The sequence below is a fragment of the Dermacentor silvarum genome, chromosome 3, assembly GCF_013339745.2.
Source record: "Dermacentor silvarum isolate Dsil-2018 chromosome 3, BIME_Dsil_1.4, whole genome shotgun sequence".
In the NCBI taxonomy this organism is placed as follows: domain Eukaryota; kingdom Metazoa; phylum Arthropoda; class Arachnida; order Ixodida; family Ixodidae; genus Dermacentor; species Dermacentor silvarum.
In genome coordinates, this window is record NC_051156.1 from 209,395,561 (window position 1) to 209,410,112 (window position 14,552).

The 14,552-nt window shown below is 41.7% G+C and overlaps 2 protein-coding genes across 7 annotated transcripts in view; both read right to left on the reverse strand.

Annotated features, from left to right (window-relative positions):
- Nucleotides 1-1,486: 1,486 nt before the first annotated feature.
- Nucleotides 1,487-6,810, reverse strand: LOC119446587 (60S acidic ribosomal protein P2). Its single transcript, XM_037711058.2, has 4 exons — nucleotides 6,687-6,810; nucleotides 5,546-5,717; nucleotides 3,881-3,982; nucleotides 1,487-1,621 (listed from the first exon to the last, which is right to left on the reverse strand). Exons 2-4 carry the CDS (start codon nucleotides 5,715-5,717, stop codon nucleotides 1,548-1,550), a joined length of 348 nt encoding a protein of 115 aa, XP_037566986.1. The 5' UTR covers nucleotides 6,687-6,810; the 3' UTR covers nucleotides 1,487-1,547.
- A 3,558-nt stretch (nucleotides 6,811-10,368) lies between these two features.
- LOC119446588 (ATP-binding cassette sub-family C member 9) overlaps nucleotides 10,369-14,552 on the reverse strand; it is a 72,939-nt gene continuing 68,755 nt past the window's right edge. For all 6 annotated transcript variants that reach the window (XM_049664227.1, XM_049664226.1, XM_049664224.1 and 3 more), the window contains exons 29-32: nucleotides 13,648-13,748; nucleotides 13,521-13,570; nucleotides 12,792-12,938; nucleotides 10,369-11,572 (exon numbers count right to left, since the gene is read on the reverse strand). In XM_049664227.1, coding sequence (XP_049520184.1) covers nucleotides 11,432-11,572; nucleotides 12,792-12,938; nucleotides 13,521-13,570; nucleotides 13,648-13,748 — 439 coding nt within the window. In that variant the 3' untranslated portion in view covers nucleotides 10,369-11,431. The remainder of the gene's footprint in view (nucleotides 11,573-12,791; nucleotides 12,939-13,520; nucleotides 13,571-13,647; nucleotides 13,749-14,552) is intronic.

Consider the following 14,552-nt stretch of genomic DNA (forward strand, 5'->3'; position numbering starts at 1 on the left):
GTTACAATTTACAATTCCATTACAAAGAACGAAGTTGTACCCACTGGCTCTACTATGGTCAAAATTAAAAATGACACCACTCAACATACAAAGAAACATGGGGATTGATCCCAATCATGTTTCACCTTAAAACACTGATTACTTCCACCAGATGCCTCAGAAATCTCAGCTCACCAAGGGCTACATGCACATAAAAGAGGAGTGAAGTTCTAGGATGCATGAGCAAATTCGTCAGGTATAATAGACTTGTATAAATGCAGTTAGTAGGCTTCAGGCGTTGAACAGCTCATAACCACAAGAACTCTTTGTGCAGCAAAACATATTAGTAGAGAAAAGCCCAGAGATGCTCGGCACTAATATAAGCCCCACAATAGACTTAGTAACGCATTACACTTAACTAAGGACTTATAATCAATTACATTTCTTGGTAATTTGTAATGAACAGACCAGTTATTTTACACAGGAATGCTCACATGCAATTCATATACTTCTTTATGAACCAATTACATAAACCAGTGACTTGACTGATGACACAAGCTGCAACATTTTTGAGCACTTGAATTTGGCAGGAACTACAGCATAGAATGCCTGCTGTCGTACCACGTTGCAACTACGTGGCTGTGGACGTTCATAGCTACTAACAGCCAGCACACAGTATCTGTTTAGTCTTAAAGGCAGGGCACACTTCCTCTATTGCCGGCACTATATTCTGCATCTTGCAATGGTTCAGAGTTTCTGTGTGGCACGAACACCATCTTTTCACAACTCGTGTTTAGTGAGCTTAGCCTTTTTTTTTATTTTGAACAGTTCCCAACCTGTTATCTCCGTTCAGTGCATGCACGTCACACCACTCCCTCCAGTGCACACACCGAGCAAGCCTTCAGCGCGACTGCTGACGTCCTCAAGTAAACAAGGGAAATGACCGCTCCAAATTTTGAAAACCAATTGTTAGAGAGGACAAATGTGTGAAGTGCCGCAGAAGATGCATTAAATGAGCCAGGCCAGCTCAATTACATTTACTGTATTTGTGCAATAGTAATAAATGTTTAAATTCTGTGGTTATGTGCCAAAACCACGATTTGAGGCACACCATTGCGAGGGAAAGTAATTTTGACCCCATCGAAATGCAGCCACCGTGGCCAGGATGCTTAGCCACGCAATACCATTTCCACCACAGCTGATTTGCGATGTAAAAGTAATCTATTACTTTCTAGTAATTGCTGTATTACTTTCGTGGGGCAGCAATTGTTCACTGTGATAAAAGAAATTTTATAATGAAATAATTGTAATGTTTTACTTTCTTTCAGTGCCATGTGCAAGTCTGTCTATGATGCAGCTCAGGAATGAATCAATGGCAGTGACTTCCAATTCCTCTAGGCCCTTTTGGTTTTAGCAACTGATGGCTCTGTGGAAGGCAGTCCAGAACCATAAACTGGCCACAGATGCCACCCAAACTGCAACCAATGAGAGCAAGAAACGACAAGTGTGCACGAGAGTAACCATGAGTTTCATTTACAATGAAAATGGCACGTTTTAATGTTGCGACGTTAGTCGAACAGGCCGAAACCCATGTCGTCATCCTCCTCGGACTCTTCCTTCTTTTCCTCTTTCTTGGCTGCTTCTGCAAAAGCAATAGAAACAAGGTTGCAAACAAGGTGAAATACAAGACTGGGGGCACTGGTCATAGAACCAATGCTTCCCCCTATCAGCAAAACAGTCAAATGGGAGGCCATGGGAATGTCCACTGCAGACTTCTCCCACTGGAAGTGCATCTTCTGTTGCATATTTAAAACAGTACAGAACCAACTCTACTAGAGATTACCAGTTGCCAAAACGGTTTTCAAAAGCCCCATAATTCCTAGCAATGCCAAAGGTGCAAATGGTCAATTTGGTGTCGTTCCCCACTTGCGATGCAAGCACGACAATCTTGTGTAAGACAGTAAGCCAGCATCAGCAAAACACTCAACTTTGCAACAAAGAATGCCTTCTTAGAGGTGCAAAAGACTTGGTTAATGTGGGGGCACATAAAGGGGATAGCTCCTTGAAATTGGCCCAGTGGTAGAATCTACAGTCAAACCTCAATGTACCAAAGTTGTACTTGCAGCGAAAAACCTTCGTTAATTAAGAATTTCGTTGTATCAAGGTTTTTTAATTAAAAAACTAAGATGGGGAAGTAAAATAGTTCGTTACATCGAGGTTTGACTGTACGTGGCATGTTTTCATTTCTTTATAAAATTGTTTTCATAGTTGCTGTGTGCACATGTGCACATTTTTACTAACCCTGATATCTCCCCACATAGGCTCTTGCTCGCATCTCCTGTAATCCGGCTTCTCCACATTGCTAAGAGCTGACAGCAGTCGGCGTGGTTACAGGTTAGTATGAGAGATGGCGCGAGTGTTGTGCTGCTAACACCACTTAACGACGGGGTTACTCGGGCGCAAAAGGGAGCAGGCTGTGCCTCTTTGACTAGGGAATCGTTCTTGTGACCGTACACGCGGATGACTAAGCGCTGGTGTTCAGCATGGGAGCAAACATATTCACTCGCTATCGAGTTACGGCAAGTCGAACTTCGACTTGTAGCACGCCCATCAGCATGTTATATGGGCAATAATTTGGCTAGCAGGCATTAGTGTATGAAAGGTGCAATAAATGCCCTTTTGATTGTTTGCGCTACTGTAGTGTCGTCCCTCGGTCTTAAGAGCATGTGTGAGACCCCACAGCACTCATCGCTGAACTTTGCTCTGAACTGAAGAGCTGCCTGCTCGAACAGCAGCATTTAGCCCTTGAAACAGTGTTTATACACCGAACTGTAAAGCATTTACGGAATTGGTGGCAACAAAGACGCCGCCGGCAGCTGCAGCAACAGTGAGTCGGTAGACCTGAGCTCACTTTCTAAGAGGGAACAAGTGAGTGGAAAAACTTTTAAAGGGGCCATGACACCAAAGTTGTGCATGTATGTTAAAGGGCAGCTGAATTACTTTTCAAGTGAGCTTTCAACAAATTATTAGTTTTTCACCCCGTGAATACGAAAATCATAGTTTAACAGGTCAGAAGTCACCACTAGTTGCTTTAATTTGGCAAAAACAAGCTGCACTGTCAGCGGGAGATGCTGTGGGTCGTTTAAGGGGCTCTGATGGCAAAGCCGATCATGACGTCATTATAGGTATCAGCGAGGAGCGTTATTCGAAGAGAGCTCTCACATGACCCGTGTATAGACGTCATCCACGTGCCTGGTCTTTCGTCGCTACGCTCGCCAAGCGAAGTGAGCGGAGCTTCAACGAAAATTTGAACCGCGATTGCGGTGCTGCTACACGCATACTCGAGAAAATAACTGCAGGACTTTATATTATACTGTGTCAGCCTTCCAAACCCCCGTAAATCTTCAAATTCTAAAACATATTCAGCTTCCCTTTAAACCCTACGCATCCCACAGGAAGCTGGTGAAATTTGAGTGCATTTGATGCAGTAAATAATTTTTATTTGAAGACTCGAACCGTTTCAAAGCAGACGACACAAAGGTGGCCCTGCAGCTCCCGATGTCACACACAGCCTTGCCGATGTCACACGCAGCCTCCCACCGGTCGGTGGGAGGAATTGAGGGGCGGCAATTTCAAATTGAAATTTCGGGTTAAAATATGCGCTGGGAGCCCGTTAACTATAGTGGACCCTTTACTCTCAGTTACAAAAATAAACATAAACTGTTGGACGACCACGTCATGGCCACTTTGAGATACTTTTCACCTGTGGTTACGTTAATAATGCACTGTTCCTGCACCCCTGTCAGACAGGAGTAATACCATGGAAAGCAGAAGGTCAAGAGTGCGAGTTGTGTTTCTGTTCCGATTCGGGTGAGAGGAAAGTCAGAATGAGCACACTCACCCTTTGGAGCTGCTGCACCACCACCACCAGCGGCCGCAGGAGCGGGAGCGGCAGCAGCAGCTGCACCACCACCAGAGGGCATTGTAGCCAGCTTTTCCTTGCCTGCAAAGTTAACACAACCTGTTATAGCCACAGCTTTTCACGTCGCAACAGCTGCAAGACCAACCAGGACACCATGTTTCTGACCCCAAACACAGTGATGAGCCTGCTGATTGAACTATAAAAACGCCATTTTCCCAAGCACACACACACAAAATCTGTTAACACGCTTTAAGCAAACCCAGACATCCACCCTTTTTATTAGCAGCATTATTCAGTCGGTCTTACAATTTTTAAAGCACATCTCGTCATGCAATAACTGACAACAGGTCAAACTAAGTTCAATTTTCTTCATGCTCATGTTAAATGAACAGATCCTCCGCCTTTTGAAGTTTATTTGTAGCGCAAGAGCAAGGAAAGCATACATCTTAGGTAGTACATTAGGAGTCGAATTAGTATTTAGAATGAAAAAATTTTACTAAATTTTACAATGAGAGTGCAGATAACTGACCCATATACCTACTCGTTCTATAAAAAGCATAACTCACCGTGCAATTTTGCAACATTAAACCCCATATTCCCAATGGAATGGGCCCCAATTTTCAATTTATAGTTCAGTACTTTTGCTGGCTAAAATGGAAATCTCTTTTCAACATTTGCAGCGCAATAAATTGCGACATGTCACCACCTTTATGAACGACAAGCATATATGTTGCACCATGAGGCAAAGAGCTCTAAAGGTAAAGTCGGCCTCAGGGGGGGGGGGGGGGGGTTACAGCCCCCGCGGTAACGGTGTGGTATTTCCAAAATTGACAAGGTATAAAAATACAAAGGTAGAACAGCCATTCTAAGCATGGTACACGCACTGCAAATACAGTACGTGCTTGGTCAAAGCTACCAAGCAATTTTTTTTAAGACTTGGCAGAACCTTATAAGAGTTGAGAGACATAACTGGCAGCCTTTAACTGCAAAGGAAGATACAATGCACATTTTTGCGTCGAAAGGTGGAATACAAAAAAGCAGTGACAGGGGGACGGGTTGCATACTGTTACACTATGAAGTCTTGAAAACTCGCGCAGCCATACTCCATTTGTTTGCCTTATAAACGTTTGCTCCAAATGAAAATAATGCATAGCATTATGGCCTCAACAAGACAGTGAATGATGGATCATTAGGGTGAGGTAATTGGTAATGAAAAATCCTATAGATAGCTTTCACACGAGTTCATGGATGCAGCTTTCAACTGTGATGGTTTGCCAACATGGTGCCCAAGATGACAGTGTATCATATTCACTGCTGCGGGTAACCTGCTGCTATGGAGGAAAGAAAGCTTAGGAGAGGCCCCTGCCCTACCGGTTCTGTTGGAGCAACACACAAGATGCCAACAGCCACAGCTGCCCAGCAAGCTGGTTCACCCAACAAGGTGCCTAGAATGACGTCAGTGCACACCCTAATCTTAGACCCACACACTTCTGCAAAGCACAAGCGTTGTCTAACGTACATACAGTGTTTACCGAGATAAAGCAGGAACACAATATGCGAGTTCTGGCTGCTATGCTGACATCCGCGATTTTGCACCTACATATTTGTATCAAGCTTCTGATTATATACGCTGCAGCGACTCACCCTTCGCGATGACTTCGTCGACGGTCTTTCCCTTCAGCTCGCTGATCACCTTGTTGAGTCGCTCGCTGTCGGATTCGATTCCGACGCTGCCGAGGATCTTCTCGATGTCGGCGGCGGACGGATCTTTGTTTCCGCCCATGGAGGCCAGGAGGTAAGCGGCGACGTAACGCATCTGAAACGGCGAATTACGCTGCTATTGACCACATGCTCCACGTAAACTTCATGTCGCGTCGTTCGACACAGCGGGAGAGGTTCAGCTGCGGCAGTTAACTGCAGTGATCGATGCAGGTAATCCCACATCGATGCCAAGCCGATGCTACACACCAGGTTTGACAAGGCGACATCTGGAAGTTCATGCTCGGGGCAGGTAGCATGAACAGCTTCATAAAATTACCAGAAGGACCAGGATTTGAGTTTCTGATCACCTAAATGAAGTTTATTCCCAACTCGCACACGAAATCACGTGGCATTGTGAAAACGCCGGTTGAAAGCACGTGCAGGTAAACGCCACCAGAGCTACGTGTAGGAGTTACCATATGTTGAATGAAGCAGTTCTTCAGTTCTGGAATCTACTTTATTCAACGCGAACGGCAAGAGCAGTGCACAGTTTTTTCAACTACCATCTGTGCACAAACGCGAGTACCCTATGTCAACTTCAAATAACTGATCCTGCGCTTGTTCCGTACGCCAAAAGGCACTACGCAAGCGAGCAAATTACAGGATAAATGGAAGTAACAACTAAAAATCGATAAGCAAGCAATGAGCACGTCGCTCACACAGGGCAGTGAGCATGTGCGCCGGCTACTAATTTCTGCGCTGAACAGGTATTCATTGTTTGCAGCAACGACGCTAAACGTAAAGTCAAACACGCGGCCCCACCCGGAGGAAGCGAAATTACAAAAACTGGCACACTGTTTTTTTCTCTCCATAGAAAGATCGCACGTCCCCACAACGCACATTGCGCGCTTTCACACGTGTTGATCCGCTTAGGCTTAATGACTTGCACCCACGGCTTTTTAAATTCCAATGTGATGTAGTCTTAAATTACTAAATTCGAATACGCTCTTTTATTTAGGAATGAGAATCATATCATTAAGACAACCAGTGAACACGGTGGCATAGCAAACGGTAATTTACTCACTTTTAAGTCTCGAAGACACGAAACGTCTTGTACACCGCAACACAAAAACGTGGAAAAGGAAAAAGGAATGGACGAGATCTCGCAACACTCGTTCTGACGCTAGGTGTCGCGCCAAATATTTTCAAAATAAAAGAACATAATGCTGCTAATTCAGATCATAAAATGTAAATATATAAAGTTAAGGAGATTATTATATATTAAGCAAACTTTATTATTTGACTCTGATGCGTTTGTTAGAATACAATTTTCGGCTGGCGCTAATAACAGGTTAATTTTACTTAGCAATACATTTTTTTTTATTTGTAGTAAATGATCTGAAACTCCTAAATTATTTTATTTACTGCTATATTAAGCTAGTTTTTAAGTTAGGTTATTCATACATGGACTCAAAAGATTAGAAAAAAAAAAAATCTGAGGACATCTAAGCACGAGGCCACCAGCTGAAGACCATGGAGCCCATGGAGGTAGACGCACACGCACGAACACACGCGCAAACAACCATTTCCTCGCTGTGTAGTTCGGCGTACTTTGGGAAAGGCCAACACAACTTTGCGTAGGGAGCCAATCGTGATCCTGAAATTCGATCGGGATCAAAGGTGGCAAGTGACCACTTCATTGGCATACATGTGATTACTTCATTTTCTGCTAAATCATCATAATTCCCGATTTTACATCCCGAATAAAATTTATGAGAATCGGGTTAAACCCACTTTCTCTCCGAAGTTATCCCTTTCATTAAGGATGATAATGAATGCAGAGTTTACAAAACTAATAAAAGTTTCCCACCTTTTGTGATCAAGTGTAAAGGTGCATCTTATCATAAACATTATTACTATATTACTATGGTGTATGCCTCGTTCTTTGCACTTAACACTCAAGCATAGCTTAAGCAGTATATATAAAAATGTAATATGTTCAGCACCCACCGGCGTTGTGTGAATGAATAGTAGGCGCACTTACTTGAATAGGACAATGGGGCATTGCACTGCGTTTTCAGCATGTCACATATATATAATCAGTGTTCTAGGGCTAGAAAGCGAATTAACACCCTACTGATGTTGCTCTGCATTGTAAACAGTAGCTGTGACATTGAGAGAATGTTTACCCAACTACATTATATTCAAAAGGGGGCCACTTATTTGCCCGATGGGTACTATTTCATTAATTTTGTTGCAAGAGCATATATTGGGAATAAGTAAAACAGGACAACAGACAAGGCCGAAAGGCCCGACAGGTCTAGGTTGGACACAGAGATGTTCCCAATGCATATGATAACGTACATCAACAAGGGCTTGCAAGATAAGGAGAAGCATGTCAGTGTGTACTTCTCTGCGATTTTTCCTTTGCTGAAAAAGTGCAGAGAACAAAGTAAAGAATTGTTCACCAAACTGGCCTCTATTTGTTGTTCTTGTTAATGTGGTTTCTTTTTAATGTATTAGTAACGCTTGAAAACGAGGATTTCTAGAGATGAGTTTGTTACACGATTTGAGAGCAGCTCTCATTACAATTACATGTTCCTGTTAGTGATGTTGCTTAAAAAAATGTGTCCAAAAGGAGACCATTGCTTGTACGTGTTAATTGTTTGTGAAAGTTACCAAAATAATCCATAACTTTGGGCTGCCAGTCAACAATATGCCTGATTTCTCCCTGCTTTTCCTATCAGACAACAAAACACCCAAATTCTCCCTGGTTTTTCCTAAAAAAAAAAAAAACTGGATTTTACCCCCTGAATTTCAAAAAAATATAAAAACCGAAGATGCCACGTAGCTGGATAGAACCAGGTAATGTTGTCTGCCGTCACTTGGAGATACGATTATTTTTTGCATTCTGCCTAATTACATAATTAGTCTTAATAAATTATTCAACTTCTCACATGTTGTAGTTAGATGAAAAGCGTCAATGATAAAATTGTAGAGCAACATGAAAAACTTCCGATACAGCTTTCTGTTGCTCAATACGTGCTACATAAAACTGTTTTTCGAGCGTTAAAGAAGCTTGCAAATACACACAAAGTGCCTCGAGCGGCCAGTCGCATCGCAATTTTGCACGTACTCGTGGGCTTCTTTCATGCTCGGAAAAACACTTTTATGTAGCACATATTGAGCAATAGAAAGCTGTACCGGGAGTTTTTCATTTTGCTCTACAATTTTCTCATTGACCCTTTTCATCTAATTATAATCTTTGAGAAGCTGATTATATAATTAAGACTAATTATCTAATTAGGCGGATTGCATACAATAATCTGAGTATCTTCAAGTGACGGCAAACAACATTACCTTGGTTCTGTCCAGCTACGTGGCATTTGCATATTTTAAAATCTTGGTGCATGATAGTTCGGACACCCTGTATAATAGCATTGCAGTAATGGGGTGGTGTAATGTAAGGGTTGCTTTTGCTCGATTATATTCTTGTCATCTACCATTCAAGATCGGCTAATTCCAGTAATAACGTAAGCGCAAAAGGGACAACATTGGAATAGACTTGTTACATTATACTGGCGCTGGTTTCACAAGAGCAAAACAGCAGTATATAGTTTCCTGCCCCATCTCTACCACCACCACTACCTCCGAACACAAAACCAATCACATATCTGGGAAAAACAGCAAATCACATCACAGGCTCCCATTGTTATTTGCATGGTTTTGCATCAGATAAATGACAAAAGCGTTGATGTTAGGCAGAAAAAAAGTAAATTAACAGGCATTCTACATCTTTTCTATCAAGAAAAATTCTGCATTGACAGCAGCATAAACACAGCACGATATCCTGTGTATAAGTAAGAGCCCACATCTCAAGTTTGTGATAAGCTTGTGCTTGACAAAGGCAGACATTTCCAGTAATTTATCAATTTATAACAAATTATGGCCCTTAGAAGTTGCTTCTCATAGTATTCAGGTACACCAAATCTTATAGCAATTTAGGGGTTCCTTGTTATTGTTTTTTCTGATGAAGATGGAGTGTTTTGTTGGTAATGCATACAGATTAATTTCCCATTTTAACTTTTTCGTAGTTCCGAAATTTCCCCTATTATTATATTTATGTTCGAACCACATGCATTATTTTAGGGTAATGTGGGTCTTTATGGTTAGTTCCACAGATAACCCTCCCCCCCACAAACAGACATTTTTATTTTTCATAACAAAATATTTAGCTTCAAGCAACCCATGCACCGCTGCCCAGCGCACATGCCTGCGCGCCACCGACTCCCGTCTACCTTCACGAACTTGGAGCTCACAACGAACTCTGAGGATGAGTTGATCTTTCCAGAATGCACTGCACGGTCTCGTGAAAGGGCCCATGCAAGCATGGAGGCGTTCCTGAGGAGATGGGTTTGGTGTCGTGTATAACAGCACTGCAAGGCTGAATGTCACAGTGCAAAGCTCGTGTTGTGAACCATTGTTGCAAATACATTACTGTGTATTTTTCATGTATACTTTATGTATAGTTATGTATTGGTTCTTTCTAGTGTACTTCTCTCCCTTTTAACTTTTCTCTACGTCTATTATATTTTTTTTCCTCCCCTATATTTCCTCTTCACCTCCATCTTTCCCACGGCGCCGGGACAGTTTAAGTGTTCATGAAGGAGCGAGACAGTTATGATGCCCGTGGTGTTTTATTTCCTGCCTCTTTTTTTTTCGCTTTCTAATAAAACAAGCTACTAGTACTAAGAATGAGCAAGCAATACCTACAGAAAAATGTTTATTAAATAACTTTATCAAGAACATGTGTAGAATTGACATTGGCAAAAATAGAGTATTCCATCTGTAAAATAAATATCTCCTTCCATTCAACAACCTTTCTTTCATTTTCTAAAAATGCAGTGCAAAACAGTGCAAAAGAAAGAAAGATAAAAACAACAACAATAAATAATCATAAAAGCTGCTCAGCAGTAGGCACAATGGTGAAAGAACAATGACAAAAAGAAAGAAATGGACCCTCTGGCGGGACAAAAGGAGTGTGCAACAAGTGCATTAAATATTTACACAAGCAGGAGGCACATAGATGGTTGGCACCAAATATGCCTAATTAGAGAACACTTGTTAAAAGAATAACCCGCAACATTCAGCACCGGTATGGAATGAGGCTGTTCCCACACTTGGCACACAGAACTCCACTTCAAGAGAAGCCGAGAGTGGAAACCGTATGAGACACAGGTATTGCACAATAGCTGCCGGTGTCACCATAACCATTTCGCACCGTGCAATAACCATAGTGTTAATGTAGCCAAAGTGTGCATTACAAGACGTATAACAGTATTGAACACATTTCGGTCAAGATTATAACCACGCTGATACAGTGGCCAAAATGTGTTCCACAAGGCATCAGCTTTTACCGATAATTATACTACTGATTACATTTCGGCTAGGGTTGTGGTCGGTTCTTTGCACAGCTAAACAGACACGCTGACAGTAAGCCAAAAATATGTCGAATGTTCCCCGTGGTGGCTACTTTAAGGCCTTACCTCACAAGTACAGTTCTTGTAGATAACACAACAGGAAACCCTACTAGCCACAGTACGTCATTCAGTCATGTGCTCTCGAAAATAACTCTACTAAATGTTTTTCTAAAGAAATGAAAGCTCATTTCAAAGATGTGGCAGCTGTCGCAGTTTCGGCACCTTGTGTGCTGCTCCAAATAAAATTAAATCTGTGAGCAGTGGCACTATGTAACACGCAAGTGGCCCTTTCTGGAAACAATGTTATCCAAGTTCAAAAACAGCTAGCAACTTCTCTGTAAAAATGTTGCTACTGCTCAGCTTCCTTCAGAAGAGACATAAATATGCTTCCTCTCTTCTGCTTTAACTCTGCCGGAGAGCCGGACTCGACGATATGGCCAGCTTCAAGAACGATGATCTTGTCAAAGTTCAGCAAACCAGTCACTCGATGCTGGGACGGGAAAAAAAAGAAAGCATAAAAGAAAATACCATCACTGTCTGTGCAGATGAATAGTAGAGGGTTGCTCTGACATTCACTGGTAAGAACCGCAGTGGATCAGTACAGTACAGACATCACTTGTGCTGGTGTCAAACGAATACAATCCTGGCATATTAACATCTTTCGCATAGTACTGCAATGTCTTTCATGAGATGCACTTAAATGGCAGTACTGAACTGTGGCAATGCGTATGTGTGTTCTTGCAAAGAATCTATGACTGATTCAAATTTAGATTCCAACAATTGTGAGTGCAACACCTAATAGCTTCAAGAAAGAAAACATAGCTTCAAGAAACTCATAGGTAAAAGCATAAGTAAAACACGGTAAAAGTCTCATACAGCTAGACTAACGACTGAGAAACATGCAATGGAGATAAACTTCACTCCTCTTAAGATAACTGTGAAGGGTCGAGATGACGGCTTTATTAAAGATCATTTATAAAAAAAAAAGGAAAACTGTGGCAGGAACCATCAAAGATAATTGTCAAAGTCAGCGATAGCTTTGAGTTACCTGCTGCATATCACCATGCCAACCGTGAATCACGAAACCTTACGGGCACATCAGCAGACACACGTAGTGGCAATCTCACTGCCAACCACAATTCTGAATGGTACCACGACACAGTATGTCTTGATCACTGCACCTCAGTTAAAACTGCGTAGCCACCTCCACTATCCCCTAGTATCCTGGCTGCAACTTCGTTGCAATGACTACCTATCGAAGTGACTGCACTCGAAGCGGAGGTGTCTGTTGTGGATCCATTCTGGGGGATTGGCAAAGAATTGGCATATACGAATATCACACATGCGTGCCAAGGTTGTCTGTTCGGGCACATAACCAGTGACCCATGTCTGCTCAGAAAGACAGGAGCCAGAGCATACCTAGTGGCCCAAGCTGGTAGGCAACTTTGGTCACTGGATAAGTGCCACTGTTTATAGTGCAAAATCGTCCAATCATGCGAAGTAGCCAATGTAGCTGAAGAAAGCTATCGCTTCAAAAAGTGTATAGTGGTGTTGAAAGTGCATTTCTGATATATTGGTCTGTAATGCATGGAATGTGTGATCTCAAGTCAAGTTACGCAGTCCACTTTGTAGTTGCTTTTTGATACAGCCTTCAGCGTTCTGGATGTTGGAATAAAGTTTGAATTCGAATGCACGCTCTGAGTACTTACAGCTATGGCCAGGACAGTTGAGTCGGCCCACTCATTGAGGACAGTCTCCTGTATGAGATTGTCCAAGTTGGCATCTAAAGATGACGTTGCTTCATCCAGGACGAGAACCTTCGAAGGCTGCAGCAGCGCTCTGGCAAAGCAAAACAGCTGACCAACAGACAAGAACATAAGCCACAGGTTTGCAGCACATGCATTCAAAACATTGAGAATATCTGTGCTCAAAGTTGCATCGGATGCTTGCATACTGCACTCCAACTGAAGCGAACAGCAAACGAATGCTCAAAGAATAAAAAATTATATGTACAACTTGAAAAGACAGAAAGATGACGTTATAGATTGCAAATCGAATGTGGGCAAATGATTATCCTAATTAAGACTAACAAAACAAAATAGAGTTTGAGATGCTGTGGAATATATCAAATATAAAAACTGTTAATCTATTATTTAGAGAATGGATGTCAAAGAAAGGAAAATGCACAGTTGAGTATGGTTGAGAACGAATGAGATGGAGTAGTGACATGAAAAATTTCTCGACATGTAATGTGTTCGGCTGATGCAGAAGGGGGTAACTGAAGATCTCTTGGAAAGCCTTCGTCGTACATTGGAATTAGTTTGGTGATGATAACTCCGTAGATGAAGCTATTACACCCCTCTATAATAATGACTGCAAATGTTGAGTAATACAAGAAAAATACATGAGAGCTGTTGTATGCGTTGGCAGTTTCTAACCTGTTTCTGACCGATGCTGAAGTTTGACCCTTCCTCGGACACTTCGCCATCTGGCGAGAAAAAGACAAAGGAAGGAGGTCAGAATAGGGTGAGCAAATGAAAACAGCAATGAGATGACAGAACTTACCCAGTCCACCATACAGAACAACAATCTCCTTGAGGTGGGCCTTTTCCAGCACATTCCAAAGCTCTTCATCTGTGTGCATTCTTTTGGGGTCTAAGTTTTGCCTAGAGTACAGCACGAACACAAAGAAACATGTAACTGTGAGACACAGTGTGTTAAACTGTATAGACCTGAATAAATGAACAACGCTGGAAAATTTAAGCTAGTTCTAACTGGTTTTCACACTGGTGTTTCCATGAAATATCGTTGTATAACCTGCATGCATTTCATAAAGCAGCCTTAAAGGAAAATTTTGTGACATACTTCATTTCAACTTGTACAGCCAATGAAAATAGTTAGTCATGGCTGAAGCAATGAAAAAAAATTCAGACAATAGTAAATTTAGGTAACGAGAAGAAAACAGTGAAACATGGACGAAGAAACAATGTAATGAGCAATAGAATACTGTTGGTTTGTGCATAACCACAGAGGATAGAAACGTGTTCACATACAAGACTAGCATACTATTAGTGGAGTTGTAAAATCTTGCAAAAAGGACTAAAAGTGGATAATAAAAACTGACAGCAATACAAAATGCCCAAATGCCTGTGATTATGAATAATAAATTAGAGACACCTGAAAAGCTCGCAAGCTGTCAAAACAAAATAGTCAAATGTGTAAGAAAGACTCCCTTTAAAACAATATTTGTATAAGCTGAAATCTCTGATAAACTGAACAAATAAGGGACCTTTGTTTAGTTTCGTAATGATCCAGTGCACTTTAATTAGTACGAACATTTTATAAGATGTACCTGTTCTTTGTATTAAAGGAAATCTGCTCAGTGTACTACTCAGCAAGAATCGTAAGACTGAAAAAAAAGAAAAAAGAGAGAGAAAGTCCCTGGGTCTTTTTTAACATAGTTACAAACC

Excerpts from the sequence above, each read along its gene's own strand:
- LOC119446587 (XM_037711058.2), bottom strand. The coding sequence starts at position 5,717 with ATGCGTTACGTCGCCGCTTACCTCCTGGCCTCCATGGGCGGAAACAAA. Across the intron at positions 3,983-5,545 it reads CGACGAAGTCATCGCGAAGG|GCAAGGAAAAGCTGGCTACA; the intron begins GTGAGTCGCTGC and ends TTAACTTTGCAG. Across the intron at positions 1,622-3,880 it reads TGGTGCAGCAGCTCCAAAGG|AAGCAGCCAAGAAAGAGGAA; the intron begins GTGAGTGTGCTC and ends TTGCTTTTGCAG.